The sequence below is a fragment of the Bison bison genome, unplaced genomic scaffold (genome assembly GCF_000754665.1).
Source record: "Bison bison bison isolate TAMUID 2011002044 unplaced genomic scaffold, Bison_UMD1.0 scf7180017864382, whole genome shotgun sequence".
Lineage (NCBI taxonomy): Eukaryota > Metazoa > Chordata > Mammalia > Artiodactyla > Bovidae > Bison > Bison bison.
Window position 1 is genome coordinate 4,611,027 of NW_011494954.1, and position 16,422 is coordinate 4,627,448.

Sequence of the window (16,422 nt, forward strand, 5' to 3'; positions counted from 1 at the left end):
TTAACTCTTCTTGCTATTCTTTGGAACTCTGCATTTAGATGCTTATATCTTTCCTTTTCTCCTTTGCTTTTCGCTTCTCTTCTTTTCACAGCTATTTGTAAGGCCTCCTCAGACAGCCATTTTGTCTTTTTGCATTTCTTTTCCATGGGGATGGTCTTGATCCCTGTCTCCTGTACAATGTCACGAACCTCATTCCATAGTTAGGCACTCTATCTATCAGATTCAGTCCCTTAAATCTATTTCTCACTCCCACTGTATAATCATAAGGGATTTGATTTAGGTCATACCTGAATGGTGTAGTGGTTTTCCCTACTTTGTTCAATTTAAGTCTGAATTTGGCAATAAGGAGTTCATGATCTGAGCCACAGTCAGATCCCTGTCTTGTTTTTGCTGACTGTATAGAGCTTCTCCATCTTTGCCTGCAAAGAATATAATCAGTCTGATTTCGGTGTTGACCATCTGATGATGTCCATGTGTAGAGCCTTCTGTTGTTTTGTTGGAAGAGGGTGTTTGCTATGACCAGTGCGTTCTCTTGGCAAAACTCTATTAGCCTTTGCCCTGCTTCATTCCGTATTCCAAGACCAAATTTGCCTGTTACTCCAGGTGTTTCTTGACTTCCTACTTTTGCATTCCAGTCCCCTATAATGAAAAGGACATCTTTTTTGGGTGTTAGTTTTAAAAGGTTGATGTAACTTGGGGGCTATGAATTTGTATTTTTGATAAACATTCTAGATTGATCGAGGATTTTGAGACATAGTACAAAATTAGATAAAGCTTTAATTTTAAGCCAAACATACTTGAATTTGATATCTCTCTGAATTATTATTGTCTGATGAGGCAAATCCACATTTTCTTTACACCTTACTCCTCAAGTTTTTTTTTTTCAGTAACAGCAGTACTAAAGCTACTTTCAGATCATCTTCAGCTTTTTGTTCTTTTTTTTTTTTAAGTTTTTCTTGAGATACATCTTCAGTTTTTCATTACTTTTGTTTTCTAACTTTTTTTTGTTTTTTAACTTTTTAGAACTTAGGACATCCTATCCCACCAGTGCCCTATGTTCTGCGAAGTTGTATATCCACAGTGTAATGCTACATGTGTAGAAATCAATTGCTAACCACATTTTGTCTCTCAAGGTTTTCTCTCAAGTTTCTGCATACACATATTTTTAATGAAATGGTACTGTCTATGTTGCTTACATATAATAGGATGCTCAAGAATTCCTTCGATGTTTAATGGATCTGCTTCATGAAGAATTGAAAGAACAAGTCATGGAAGTAGAAGAGGATCCTCAAACTATAATGACTGAAGAGACCATGGAGGAAGACAAGAGCCAGTCAGATGTAGATTTTCAGTCCTGCGAATCTTGTAGCAGCAGTGATAAAGCTGAAAATGAAAATGGCTCTAGAAGCTTTTCTGAAGATAATAATGAGACAACAATGTTAATTCAGGATGATGAGAACAATTCAGAAATGTCAAAAGATTGGCAAAAAGAGAAGATGTGCAACAAGATTAATAAAGTACATTCTGAAGGAGAATTAGATAAAGATAGAGACTCTGTATCTGAAACAGCTGATTTGAACAACCAGGAAACTGTCAAAGTGCAAATACACAGCAGAGCTTCAGGTGACAATTTTTATAATTGCAAATGATAGTGTTCCATTTGTGGACAAAGGGTGCAAGATATGTGTTCAAGATTATGTTTGTAATTTTACTGTTTTCTAAAATAACAATATTTTGTGTGTAGTTTGTGACCTTATAGTTCAGCCATACTAATTTAAAGAAGTAAGGAGGGGCTTTCCCTGGGAGCCCAGTGGTTAAGACTGTGCTTCCACTACAGGGAGTATAGGTTCTATCCGTATTCGGGGATCTGAGATCCCACATGCTGTGTGGTACAGCCAAAAAAAAAGAGGGAATTAAATAGATGTTACTTTTGCGCTTTCTAGTTTAACTAATAGCTACTGCTGCTGCTAAGCTGCTTCAATCGTGTCTAACTCTGCGACCCCATAGACAGCAGCCCACAAGGCTCCCCCGTCCCTGGGATTCTCCAGGCAAGAACACTGGAGTGGTCTAACTAGTAGAGTTTAGTAATATTGGCATGTGAGTATTAAGTTAGTGTCATTTAAAGCAGATTTGTAAAAGAGCAAAATAATCCAAATTATAGACTATTAGATTTAGATTGCTGTCATTTGAGTCATGTCAGTTACAAAATATTTAGTGTATGCTTGGCATAGGAGTTTAATGTATTATAATGAACTCTGTTATGAGAGATTATACCACCGTCCTGGTCACTGTTCTTTTGAGAAAGAGCAAGTGGCCAAATGAAAAACAGTTGAGTTGTTTTGCATTTTACATTTATTTTTTCTTGGGTTAACTTGTCTTAGCTTAATGTGGTCTTTAATTCTCCAAACCACAGAAAATCAAACCGTTAGAGGTTCAGATTCTCTGATCTTAAAATAAATGGCAGACAAGGAACATAAAAACTTTTATCTTCTATAATTACTGAATAGTGGGCAGTACTGAATTTACTAAGGTTTTTGAATGAACCCAACTTTTTTCTGGAGAAGAAGGATATTTCCTTAACCACAGGAATACTCGTGGTTCAGTGCGTTAATATTGTGCAGTAATACTTGTGTGCAGTGCATAAATGCCTTCTAGTCAAGAAAACCTGTCAGGCCCCTTGATTATACTGACATAATGTTTAGACGTTTAGATGTGGTTAGAAGTTGTTTAATCATTAGTTATGTAAAATTTCAGTATTGAAAGACTTAGCAGTCTGCTATCTAGCCTTTCCTCATAAAAAAACCTAATTAAGTGACCTACTAGTTCTTTATTGTTCCATAACAAGTCTATTCTTAAAATTAGTAACTAATTGATGACCTAGATCAGGGATCTGAGCTTTTACATTTTCTGATTGAAAAATGTGACAAAGACGATAAGTGAAGAGAAGGGAAGTCGCTCAGTCGTGTCTGACTCTTTGCGACCCCATGGACAATAGCCTACCAGACTCTGCCATCCATGCGATTCTCCAGGCAAGAGTACTGGAGTGGGCTGCCATTTCCTTCTCCAGGGGATCTTCCCAACCCAGGAATCAAACCCTGGTCTCCTGCATTGCAGACAGACGCTTTACCGTGTGAGCCACCAGGGAAGCCCCAAATATGTAACATCTGGTCTTTTGTAGGGATCATTTGCTAATCTCTGATCTTCCCTGACCTAGATTGTATTAACTTTATTCCCTTCTAAAAGGCCTAGAGTGAGTCTCCTCCTCTCCTCCTATTTTCTTCCCCTAGTATTATCAGTCTACTTTTAGTCATGGTTGAGATAGTAATGAGAAATGCTTCTGTGAAAGTCATAAAAGTCATTTCTTGTGCATTATCTGGAAAAATCTCTGAAATCATTGTTTCAGCGTCTTTTATGTACACTTCTCTTTTCTTCACTCAAATGCTTTTTTAGCAGTCTCTCGCCATGAAACTATGTTATATACTAGGAATCCAACAGCAAATCAAGATAGCTCTCATAGAGCTTATATTTTCTTTATTCATAATTTAATGCTCAAAAAATGATGTTTTTTTCTGACAGAGGGTTTTATTTCCTTTTATTACAGTAAGAATAAAATAATTTATAATTATTTCATGCCCAAATTTCTTCCTGGATTTTGATTACTATGTTAGTTTGGGAAGATAATCTCTTTTTCTCCCATATGGTTTTAAAGCTTTCAAAAACTGCCCCAATTTGCTTTAGTTTTTTAAATACTAAATTAGGACAAATACAGTCCTCTTCCGCTTTATATTTCCACTGCACACTTTCTGTATTGCCTACAACAGTAATGTGTTATCAACATTAATAATAACATTAACAGTAATTAATGCTTACTCACTTAGCAAGCATAATGTCTGTTGAGTATTTCACCTGACATTTATTAATGTGAATTGTGTTCAAAATCTCAAATGAAAAAAGCTTTCTTTGACAGGTGGAATAATTTTACTATTTAAGGTAATAATACAAATTTTAAATATTACAGAATATATTACTGATGTCCATTTGAATGACCTGTCTACACCACAGATCCTCCCATCAAATGAAGGTGTTAATCCAAGATTATCAGCAAGCCCTCCTAAATCAGGCAATTTGTGGCCAGGATTGCCACCCACACACAAAAAAGGTAGAAGTTTCAGTTACTCAGGTTTCTTTGCTTTGATAGTTTAAAGTGTTAATTATGAAATATTATTCAGGCTTTTTAAAATTGACAGCATCATTTTATACAGCCATGATTTAAAATATTTTTGTGTGTGTGGCACAAATTTACGTATGACAGAGTTGACTCTTTTGGCATAGGGTTCTGAGTTTCAGCGCATGCATAGATTGTTAGGACCCCCACCACAAACACAGTGTAGAACAGTTCCAGCTCCCCAGAGAAGTCCCTCATAGTACTGTTCCATCCATCGTACTGTTCCGTTCCCTCCCAAGGCCCCAGCCTATCTGTTCTCTATTCCTACTGTTTTTCCTTTTCCAGAATGTCATATACATGTAATCATAAAGCACATAGTCTTTTGAAATAGGCTGCTTTCACTTAGCTTAATGCATTTGAGATACAGTCACATTACATGTCTGAATAGTTCTTTTTTATTACTTAGTATTTCATTGTGTGACTGAACTCAGTGAGTATACTCACTGAAGGATATTTGAGTTTGTTTCCAGTTTTTGGCAGTTAAATAAATATTTATGTACTAGTTTCTGTATGAACATAAATTGTCACTTGTTCAGGGTAAACACCTGGATGTGGGATGATTGGGTTTTATGTTTTATGCTTAATGTTGCGTGAAGTTAAAGAGTCTTTATGACTTTGTGTTAGAATTATTTAAAGACATCAAAGACATAAAAAGCATGATCCATAAATGAAAAAAATTAAAATCTTTCTTGGCAAATTATTAAGAGAATGAAAAGATTGGGAGAAAATATTTGTAAACCACATAGCTGACAGAGGACTTGTATCTAGAATATATAAAGAACTCTCAAAAACTTAATAGAATCCTTTCTTCAAATAAAGCCTTACTTGGAAGCAACAACAAATAAGTAAAAGCATAACTGTTCTGGTTGAAGTCAAGATGGGGAGACTGAACCCTTTCTATTTCGTCACGGTTTCTCTTTGAGGATTTTTGGTTGTTTTTTGTGTTTTCTTTAGGTAGTGCTTTTGAATGGTATTTTGACAGATTTTTTCAGCAGAGTAATTTTGCTGTTAATAGTTTCAGAAAAAATGTAAAGAAACTATTTTGATTTCTAAAAGAAAAAATTCTTCTATACTTGTTTTTCAATCCTAGTTCAATCTGCATTATCTCCAAAGAGAAAAAAACAGCACAAGAAATACCGAAGTGTTATTTCAGACATATTTGATGGAACAATCATTAGTTCAGTTCAGTGTCTGACTTGTGACAGGGTGAGTATGTGAGAATTATAATACACAGGAAATTTCTTTCAAATGCTTTAAAAAAAACTGACGATGGTATGAGAAGTTTTAATTCCTTCTCTTTGCTATTGATGATTATACTTATAATTCAGGTGTTTGCATAAGTATAAATTGATTCTAAGACTAGAACTTGTTTTTTGGAAGTAATAGCATACTTTTTTAAGGATGGGTCTTGACTTGTCATTGAACAGGCATTCATTAGCAGGAAGAATTAACTCAGTTCTTCATCTCTGGTCACAAATAAAGGAGATATGTTGCTCAGCAACCAGAATTTGAAACACATACATATTCTCCCAAGGCTGATGAAATTAGCAGGAAACAGTTGTTACTGACTTGTACAAGGCTATGAATGTATCATCTCACTTGGTTATATGGTTTGTAAATATTTTCTCATGTTAAGATTGGATTCAGATAATAAAAGTAGTATCAGGTTTATACAGAAGATACGTAAATTAATATCATCATGAGATTTTTAATAATACCTCTAAATTCCTGAACTTCATAGAGGTTTTAAGAATGGTTTTACTTCAGTATAGTGATGAATATAATTAAAATAAATGTAAAATGACATATCTCAAAAAAGAAATAACCCAAAGAAAGTTTTCTGTTATTGTGTTAGAATTAAGTCAAGTCTAAGGGTTTTCAATAGTCTATTTTAATGTATCAGTTATTTAAATAGAAATATCCTGAAATGTTTTCAGCTGTTTAGGTTTTGCATCTTGTTTTTTAAACTACATTTAATAACTATCACTAGAGGTCATTTCCAAAAATAAATGCAGTAGTGATAAACAGTTTGAACCTCAAGCTACAGTGGCTGGGTGTGAGGTACTTCTGTTTACCACTGTGTTCTCAGCTAATGGGGATGTTGGTAGTTATGGTTTATGTGAAGATTAAATTTAGAACAGTTCCCGGTGCAAAGCAGTTTTGCTTTAGTTGTTACTTTTGCTTTATTACTATAAAAAACAGTTTGGTGTTTGGGTTTTTTCCTTATTATAATTTGCTTGGATCTTTGCCGTCTAAAATCTGTCCTCAGGTGTTTGTGCTGGATTATTTTCATCCCATTCTTAAAACACAAAACAATTTTAGGTGTCTGTAACCCTCGAGACCTTTCAAGATCTGTCCTTGCCAATTCCTGGCAAGGAAGACCTTGCTAAACTGCATTCGTCAAGTCATCCAACATCTATAGTCAAAGCAGGATCATGTGGCGAAGCATATGCTCCACAAGGGTGGATAGCTTTTTTCATGGAGTATGTGAAGAGGTATGTGTGTATTTTCTTTGTTATTGGTTCATTGTTAAAGCTGCTGTTTCTGCTGTACTGGCAGAACATTTCCTTTCTTTTTTCTGTCAATGATGTTTCAGGTTTGTTGTCTCATGTGTCCCTAGCTGGTTTTGGGGTCCAATAGTAACCTTGCAAGATTGTCTTGCTGCCTTCTTTGCCAGAGATGAACTAAAAGGTAAGAAATACAAAATAGTTTTCATCTGTGGCTAAACTGTTGTGAGTGAGCTAAAAGATTAGTAGGACTAAATATGAAATGTATTCATAAAAGCTAAATTTTGAGGCAGCTTAAATAGTGCTTGCCCATATTGCCACAGTGCCAGCATCTATCATGATGACATAAATACTATAAGTAATATCCTGAAATAACTGATACAAACTCCTGTAGTACTAGACAATAGTAGTACTACACTAGTACTAGTACTAGTACACTAGACAAATAGATATTTGAAGTGTGTTAAATCTGCTCTGAGATTGAAAAAAGAGAAAATTCAGCCAGTATAAAAGACTGTGTATCTGAATTAGTCTGAATTTCTAAGTAGTATTTAAATCTAATCCTTCACTATTTTGGGGTGCCAGCACCTTGCTTCAGCATACAATAGGCAGTCTGAATTTTGTTGAGTGAATAAGTGGGCACAGTGTTATTTGAGATGGGCCTTCTGGGTTGAAAACAAGAGGGTGTTGTAGACAAGGTTAATATGCTGACTTGAGCAGAGACTGAAAAATGCATTACTGTTCTACGGGATCAGCGTGAGAAACTCAAAGAAGTGCAAAACCAAAAGAAAATAGCTTGCTTTTAGTTGGAGAGGAATAACCAGGTCTGTTCTATCCTCAGGTGACAATATGTACAGTTGTGAAAAATGCAAAAAGTAAGTGTCATTGGCAGTGCTTTTAATTGCATGCTTTGTATTTTAAATGATATTTTTCTTGGTTATTTGAATTGGACATGTGAGATTTGTCCTAGTAAAAATGAAGAAACCTATTCTGTAAAACAAATTCAAGGTTAAAAATTTAACAAATTTAATAGGCTTAGCTAATATGTGATAGTGTATTTTGAGATAAGGTAAGTATGTCATTTTGCAAAAAAGCATTTTCCATATATATTACAGACATATACTAGGATATATAACATGCATTTTTATTACCTAGGTTAATTCTGCCATCATAAATAATGCAGTATTCTCTTCTGGTTTCTCACCATAACAGGCTAGATTTAAGAAGTGAAAGTGATTATAAAGTGCATAGTTTCAAGTCTATGTAAAATTCAGAAAGGTTATACTGTCTGTAATGTTACCTGCTATATGAGGGCCAAATAAAAAAGACAGATAAGAAAAGTATGGATTTGAGGAGGGAGGAAAGCTCAAGAGGGAAGGGATGTATTTAAATCATGACTCATTCAAGTTGTATGGCAGAAACCAGGACAACATTAAAAAATAAGTAAAATATGAACAATAAAAAGCATCATACTATTTAAAAAACAAAAAGAATGATTTTGTTTCTTTATACTAGCTACCTTTTTCTATCTTGTGATAAATTTAGGCTTTTAAGTCTTCTTGGTGATGAGTTAGAAAAGAAAAATGAATTGAAAGCAAATACGTTTGAGGTAGAATGAACTAGAAAGTTTTTCTGAATCTCTGTAATAGAAAAATAAAGATCTCCTAATAAGATACAAAATCTTCATAATGCAAACTTCTGGCTTTTGTCAAAAATCCAGGGAAATGTTGATCTACAGCTATTTGTCTTCATGACAAAAAGGTAAAGTGTACTGTTTGGTCAGTAAGGAAGAAAAGCTGCCTGTACTTTCTAGAAAAAAGTACACTTCTAGTGAATTGGAAAGTATTTATTATCAGTTTGTCCTGGAAGCCACAGTTGATAGCTGAAGACAGAGTTGGCCCAGAGGGGGAATCTTTCTTGGGAAAACAGTGCCAGCTAAAAAAAAAAGGTAATAGTGAAGGTGAAAAAGAACTTGCATCCACCCCAGAATCCAGAATCCAAAGTAGAGATCTGTCAGTGAAAGTGAAGTCGCTCTGTCATGTCCGACTCTTTGCGACCCCGTGGACTGTAGCCCACCAGGCTCCTCAGTCCATGGGATTCTCCACGCAAGAATACTGGAGTGGGTTGCCATTTCCTTCTCCAGGGGATCTTCCTGACCAAGGGATCAAACGTGGGTCTCCCACATTTCAGGCAGACGCTTTAACCTCTGAGCCACCAGGGAAGCCCTGAGATCTGTCAAGTATATGTTAGTATTGATTATTGGGAATTCTCTGGCACTCTAGTAGTTAGGACTCTGTGCTTTCACTGCCAAGGGCCCATGTTTGATCCCTGATTGGGAAACTAAGATCCTACCAGCCATGTGATATGGCCAAAAAAAAAATTTGATTATTAATAATAACCATTCTTTATCTCGTTATTAATTTCCACATTTAGGGGTAAAGATTGTAGGGACTTCCCTGGTGATCAAGTGGCTGAGACTCCATGTTCCCAATGGAGGGGGCCTATTAATAAAAGATTCCACATGCTGCAACCAAAACCTGGTGTAACCAAGTAAATAGATACATTTTTATAAAAAAAGAAAAAGAATAAAGGCTATATAATATATTGACCTGACTAACCAGTTCTATAAAACTAGGATTTTATTTTACCTAGTTTCAGTTGATACATGAATGTTCTAAAGGCATAGCCAGACCACAGAAAGTAGATTTTTCATCAAAGAACTACATAACTCTGAAGTTTTATCTTAATTTAAATAATTTTTTACAGAAAGTGATTCCAGTGTTTTATTAGTATGTTTTTAATTGGTAGCATATAATTCAGTAGTAAGCATTTTTAGTTTGATACCTTTGTCTCCGCATTTTCTAAAAGATTTGCTGTATGTTTGAAAATACTAAAGGTTTTGTAGATTTGTATGGGAAACAGTTTTATTAAAATTGATTTTCCCTTTTTACCCTTAGGTTGAGAAATGGAGTAAAGTTTTGTAAAGTACAAAAGTTTCCTGAGGTATGGGCTTTATGACAATTCATTTTATTTTATGTGGTAGGTAAAGCTTTAATGTAACACAGTGCAGTGAATTGTTTAGCATTTGTTGAAGAGTGAAGTGGTCAGTCGCTATGTGTACCCATTATGATTATCCATTTTTAAAATACTGGATTGCATATCAAGTAAGTGCCCCTAGCAGTAAATAAAACTATGTTAAACACAGTTTAATCAGACATTGTAGGTTCTTGCAGGTATAAAGTGTAAAATTGGAAAAACCAGTAGCTATGGACTTAGGAAGTACCACATTTCATAATTTCCACATTTTAACATCTCTGGAATCAGGTTATCAGAATTGGATGATTATGTTTAATCTTGACAATAAGTGTATTTAATAGACTCCTTTGTCTAGAACAAGAAATTTTGAAATAATCCTACCTTTCTCTTTTAAAAAGATTTTGTGCATCCATCTTAAAAGATTCAGACATGAACTGATGTTTTCCACCAAAATCAGTACCCATGTTTCATTTCCACTGGAAGGCCTGGATCTTCAACCATTTCTTGCTAAAGATAGTCCGGTGCAAATTGTTACCTATGATCTTCTGTCAGTCATTTGTCACCATGGAACTGCAAGTAGTAAGTATCCAAGTTTGACATATGATTTTACATTAAAAAAAGAAACATCTGAATTGATCTCTTAAACAAGGCCTGATTGAACAAAAAAAAAGTGTAAAAGTAGATTTTTATTAATTATTTTATTTTGGTTTTTAAAAACGTCAGAAATTTTAGGAATTTGAATAATTTTACTCTCATGTTTAAAATAGTAAAAATACATTTTGTGTTAAGATAAATAGTAAGGATTTTAACATGATTATTTTTACACTGGTTTTTTTAAGATTGCATTCTTTGTTACAATTTTCATTTCCTCCAGTAATGGTGGTAAGGGTACCTACTGGGAAAAATAGGGTAGTTCTTGCTATATCTCTGCTAGGTAGGAACTGAGGCTACAAAACTAGTTTTATCTTCCATTCTTGTGTTAATTTTGTATCACTGAAATAATTTAAATTTTCTCTGCCTAAATTCAGGTGGACACTATATTGCCTACTGCCGAAACAATTTAAATAATCTCTGGTATGAATTTGACGACCAGAGTGTCACTGAAGTTTCAGAGTCTACTGTACAAAATGCAGAAGCTTATGTTCTCTTCTACAGGTGAGGTAATAACTCATGAGTAGGCTGTTTTGACAAAGATGACAAAGCGTCTCATGTTGAGGTCAATAGTGACTTCTAAGACTTTCAAAGTGGATTGCTGAGTAAAGATTAGAAATTATTTTACTCTCATTATGTGAGTAAAAGTGAAAGTTTGTGTGTAGAATGATCTTTTGTTAAGAAAATGTTAAATCATTTAGTTGAGGGGCAAAGGGCTATATTTTGTTTTAGAAACATTTGTTTTACTTTTAAAAATTAGGCACTGATAGTAGGAACTAAATACCAAATTTTCTCCTAACATAGCCAATAAAGGAGGTATTAATATAAAATACTTTATAGTGTCCTCTAAAAGATTGTACAAGCTACTGTCTTGTTAGCAATCATTTGAATGTCTGTTTTCTAACAGTAGTTATGTGGATACATTAGTTATCACCTAGATATGACCCCTAGGGTTATAATGCAGTGGGGAAAGCAGGGAGCAAAGTACAATATATTTCTTATGAATAATTTTCAAGACCTAATAAGATTCACAGCACAGTCCACCTTCCATGTTGCATGGGTTTTGCATCTGAGGATTCAACCAACGGCAGATAAGAAATATTGGGGAGGGAAAGATTCCAGAAAGTTCCAAAAAGCAAAACTTGAAATTGCTCACCAGTAACTATCTAGCTACCATTTATGCCCTATATACTAATGTTTGCATAGCATTTACATTGTATTAGGTATTGTTTAATCTAGAAGTAATTTAATGTATATGAGAGGATATGCACAGGTTAGATGCAAATGCTACACCATTTTATATAAGGCTTTGGTATCTGCAGGGTTCCTGGAACCAGTCCCCCATGGACATGGAGGGATAACTCTATCAGTGTGTATGCGAAGTCTAATAAGGAAGTGGAAAAATCCACTTTACTAGTCTAATGGAGTAAAATGCTTATTGAATATAATGAATTACTGTCCTTAATAGGAAGAGCAGTGAAGAAGCACAAAAAGAGAGGCGAAGAATATCAAATTTGTTGAACATAATGGAACCAAGTCTCCTTCAGTTTTATATTTCTCGACAGTGGCTAAATAAATTTAAGACCTTTGCTGAACCTGGCCCTATTTCAAATAATGATTTTCTCTGTATTCATGGAGGTAAGAAACTCTAATGAAAAGTAGTAGTAGGAATTTTCTATTAAATAATTTACAAATAAGACAAGAGCCAAGGATTTTCCTCTTCCATTTATTTTCCATTTCCCATCTGCATTCCAACTTAAATGTGTTTAATTTACTATGGTCTCAGAAATTAGTTTTTTCTTATAAGTATGGGTAATCTATAGCCTCTTCATAGAATAGATATTAATATTTATTGGGTACCATTTCCAAATGCTGTGCTAGAGTCTAAAAATACCAGAAACACTGTTTCTGTTCTCAAAGCTCCAGTTTCATAGTAAAGACAGATGCATAAACACCCGATTAAGGTACAGGGAGCACTTCTATTGCTCATCATTTTTCTCAGCTGACAGACATCCAGCTCCAACTGTATCCATGGCTCTTATCCCTTTTGTCTAAATGAATAGCTGGCTCTTTTCCTAACCAAAAAAATGTACTTGAAATTTAACAACAACAAAAAAAACCTCATGCAGTTATTTGCTAAATATAACTTCTCCCTTTGTGACTGACTGTGTTACTGCTTGTTCCCATGACAAATAATACCTTAGTGTGACACTTTTAATTAAATTTCATGGTCGAAGACTTGTTATTCTCATTTATTATTTTTGCAGCGAAACCTCAAGAAATAGTAGAAATGTCCTGTATTGGGTTTAGAAATCTAAACTTTGAAAATATTTCTGTATGTGAATTTTTCTCTTATTACTTTCTCCCACTTGAGCTATTAACTTAAGTCTCTTCCTGTTCAGAATCTCCCTATAATCCTTTTATGGCATTTATCTGTGCCTGCCTTTTGGTTATTCATGTAAATTCTAAATGTCTTCTTCTGGCTTATTAGCTCCATGAAGAAAAGATTGTCTCTGATTTATCTCTGGTTTGCCCCAATACATAGTCATGGCTTAGTAAAGATTTATGTAAGTTAAATACCTGAACATCTTGGTTAACTTACTCTATATTTCAAGAGAAAATATCTCTTCAGGAACGTATGTTTATACTTAATTTTCTACCTCTTGGGGAGAGTTTTTAAGAAGAATAATTGAAAAAATGCTAAGAATTAATCAGTTAAAATTAACAAAAGGAACGAGACAGATTCATTTTAAACTTTTCTAGGTGTTCCTCCACGAAAAGCTGGTTATATTGAAGACCTGGTTTTGATGCTGCCTCAAAACATTTGGGATAACCTATATAGCAGGTTTGTTTTTTTTAATCAGTATGATATTGTGAAAATCAGTTTATGAAATTTGTTAAAGAGAGATTGGTTATTTTGTATGTGCTCTTTGTGCTGTATGTTGCTTATGTAGAATATTCCCTTTTTCCTTCATTTATTCACGCTGAAGCATGACTGGAGAGACTTTTGTAGCTAGAGTGGCCCTGATCTAGATAATTAATTCTAATTTTTCTGTTCTGATAGTCTATCTATAAAGGCTGTTCTGATAGTCTATCTATAAAGGTATGCTGTGATATTTAACTCTCTAAAGTTTTAAATTTTATTTAAAAATATTTCACACAATCCCCTAATATATTTCTTAAATATTGAAAATAATTCATTTCATGAATTCTTACTTGAGTGGACAGGGGAAGTCTCCTTCTGATTAAAACTTGATTAAAACTGTGGCTGTAAGATTTATAAACATATAAACATGCTAATTTTTGACAGCTACTTCTTTTATTGTGTGTTATTGTTGCCACAAACATTTTGTAACAAAAGTAGCTGTAAGGGAAAGTTCAAATATGATAAAGCAGACAAATCAATAAACTGATATAATCATTGACCCTGAAAAGCATAAAATCAAGTCCTCACAATAATTTAGTTTTTACATTTTATGAAAACTTGGATACATTTCCTAGATCAGCTTTCTTCCAGATTATCATAATTATTAATATTCTTCATGCCTTAGGTATGGAGGAGGACCAGCCGTCAACCATCTGTACATTTGTCACACTTGCCAGATTGAAGCGGAGAAAATTGAAAAAAGAAGAAAAACTGAATTGGAAATTTTTATTCGGGTAAAAAAATGATGCTTTTCAAATTAGAAAAATGATCTAGAATAAAGAAAAAGAAGTGACCCTTAGAAAAACTCTGTAAGTGAAATGATTGGATGAAAGAGTTGTAATAGATTTTAAGTGTTATGGGCACATAACAGTGAGAGACCCCAGTAAAGTGACTGTAGTTCTAGTGAGTTAAGTTCTTCCTTTGTGGATTTTTGTTTTCATGGATTGGTAATAAATTTTGGTTTATGTATTGCCACTGGCAAGAAATCTTACTGAAATAGTCAATTATAGATTTTGATAAGCTAGTGATTTTTTCAGAAGGCATCTACTCAGATTGCATTCTCTATTTTCACCCCTTTGTAAAGTAAATATTGTTTGGGGAAGCTTTCTATACTTATACCTAGTTCCCATAAAGTGAATATATTACAAGATGTTTCTTGATTACAGGCAATAGAGAGTCTGATCACAGAATCAATAGGAAGAGCTGAATAACCAGGTTTTGTGGAGAGAAAGAATACACTTCCATTTGTCTAGGTAGCATGAAGTAAGTTTCTTCAAAGTGGTACTGTCAGTAAAATGGCTCCAACTACTTATTTACTCGAATTCCTAGTAGAGAATCCTACTAGAGTTTGGGTCACTTGAGAGGCATATTCATTGTATTCCTGTTCAAATTATATTTGTGGAGGGATAATTCTGTAAGGGCAAATTGAGATTCTTTTAGTAAAAGATGGGGAGAAGTTATTGAGTAGATACTATAGATGAATAGTACATTTCATGTTGTGGACACACACTTCTCTTCACACATACCTGTTTCTTTTCATAGATTTAGAGGTGTTTTTTTGTGTGTGTCCTTGCCTAAATAAAGACATTTTTACATACACAGGAGAATAATACAGGTGTGGATTGATTTATTGTTCTTGAGCCTCATTTGCTTCCTAATTATAAAGAGGCATATTTTAGTTGAATATTAAAAATAGGTCATTCCATGAATACTTAGATAGCTAATGACTGTATCCATTAGGGTTTGATCAATAGAAGCCATTCTAAGTATTTTAAGTAGAATAGGAATACAAGCAATGCAAGACTTAAGTAACTATTAAAAGAACTGGTCAGTGAAGATCAGGAAGACCATAGCTGACTTTCAGGAAATATGGAAGGTGGGTAGGCTGCCATACTAGAGATAGGAGCAGAGACAGTGGCTCACAGTGCGGTTTCAGAGCCCAGACAAGGTAAAGAAAGCTTTTTGTAGTAGTGTGGGCCTGGTCAAGGGTGTTGGAGCACAGGCAACATGGAAATGGTTTTCCATGTTGGCTGGAGATGGATATGTGAAGAGGCATAGCATAGTGGTGGTGGTAGATTTGAGGGACTGATTCCTTGTGTGGGATTGATTCCATATGTAGGATTGATCAGTGAATACAGGTATCATGAGAGCCAGATTTCTTATTGTCAGATAAAGGAGTTACAAATATTGAAAGAGAGAAAACTAAAACGGACTCTTTGTTATTGGATTAAAATTGTAGATATCTTTGTGAACTCACTGTCACAGACATGTGCATATGTGTGTGCATGCTCCGTCATGTCGAACTCTTTGGGAACTTCTGGACTGTAGCTTGCCAGGTTCCTCTGTCCATGGGATTATCCTGGCAAGAATGCTGAAGTGGGTTGCCATTTCCTCCTCCAGGGAATCTTCCCAACCCAGGGAACGAACCCAAGTCTCTTGCGTCTCCTGCATTGCCAGGTGGATTCTTTACCACTGAGCCACCTGGGAAGGCCATACACATACATATGGAGTTATGAATGTGTGTATGTGTACATGTGTATAGAAATGAATGATGTACCTAAATTAATTTCCTAACTCTTGTCTCCGAAAAGGCCTGGATAACTCCAGTAGGATTGAGCATACCCAGCTTTTTTCAGATCTTGGCTTCTAAACATCTTTCTGTAGTCAAAGTGACCAGCCCTCCTTGGAGAAATGACTGCTTTCAGGGCTGAGGCCGGGGAATTGCAAGATGAGCTTGGAATTCCATACTGTTCCAAAAAGTTAAGAAGTCTTTGAAGAATGATGGGGAAATGTCAGAAGTACACAAAAGCCAGCTTGAAGGGACTTTTCCTTGCTGAATTTTGGATAATTTGTACTTCAAAATAGATTATAATAGTATTCAGTTCAGGTCACTTGCTCAGTCGTGTCTGACTCTCTGTGACCACGTGGACTGCAGCATGCCAGGCCTCCCTGTCCATCACCAATTCATCTTCTTTAGGATGGACTGGTTAGATCTCCTTGCAGTCCAAGGGACTCTCAAGAGTCTTCTTCAACACCACAGTTCAAAAGCATCAATTCTTCTGCACTCAGCTTTCTTT

The 16,422-nt window shown here is 34.8% G+C and overlaps 1 protein-coding gene across 4 annotated transcripts in view; it reads left to right on the forward strand.

Moving 5' to 3' along the window:
• The window catches only part of USP33 (ubiquitin specific peptidase 33), a 59,348-nt gene that overhangs the window by 35,464 nt on the left and 7,462 nt on the right, over nucleotides 1–16,422 (forward strand). Inside the window, exons 10-21 of one of the 4 annotated variants that reach the window (XM_010857593.1) lie at nucleotides 1,206–1,623; nucleotides 4,019–4,159; nucleotides 5,316–5,431; nucleotides 6,548–6,720; nucleotides 6,822–6,916; nucleotides 7,574–7,607; nucleotides 9,690–9,735; nucleotides 10,167–10,347; nucleotides 10,797–10,923; nucleotides 11,888–12,057; nucleotides 13,183–13,264; nucleotides 13,971–14,079. In XM_010857593.1, coding sequence (XP_010855895.1) covers nucleotides 1,206–1,623; nucleotides 4,019–4,159; nucleotides 5,316–5,431; nucleotides 6,548–6,720; nucleotides 6,822–6,916; nucleotides 7,574–7,607; nucleotides 9,690–9,735; nucleotides 10,167–10,347; nucleotides 10,797–10,923; nucleotides 11,888–12,057; nucleotides 13,183–13,264; nucleotides 13,971–14,079 — 1,692 coding nt within the window. Of the gene's footprint in view, nucleotides 1–1,205; nucleotides 1,624–4,018; nucleotides 4,160–5,315; nucleotides 5,432–6,547; nucleotides 6,721–6,821; nucleotides 6,917–7,573; nucleotides 7,608–9,689; nucleotides 9,736–10,166; nucleotides 10,348–10,796; nucleotides 10,924–11,887; nucleotides 12,058–13,182; nucleotides 13,265–13,970; nucleotides 14,092–16,422 lie in introns of those variants that run through there. The other 3 variants (XM_010857594.1, XM_010857596.1, XM_010857595.1) reach the window with 3 other exon arrangements.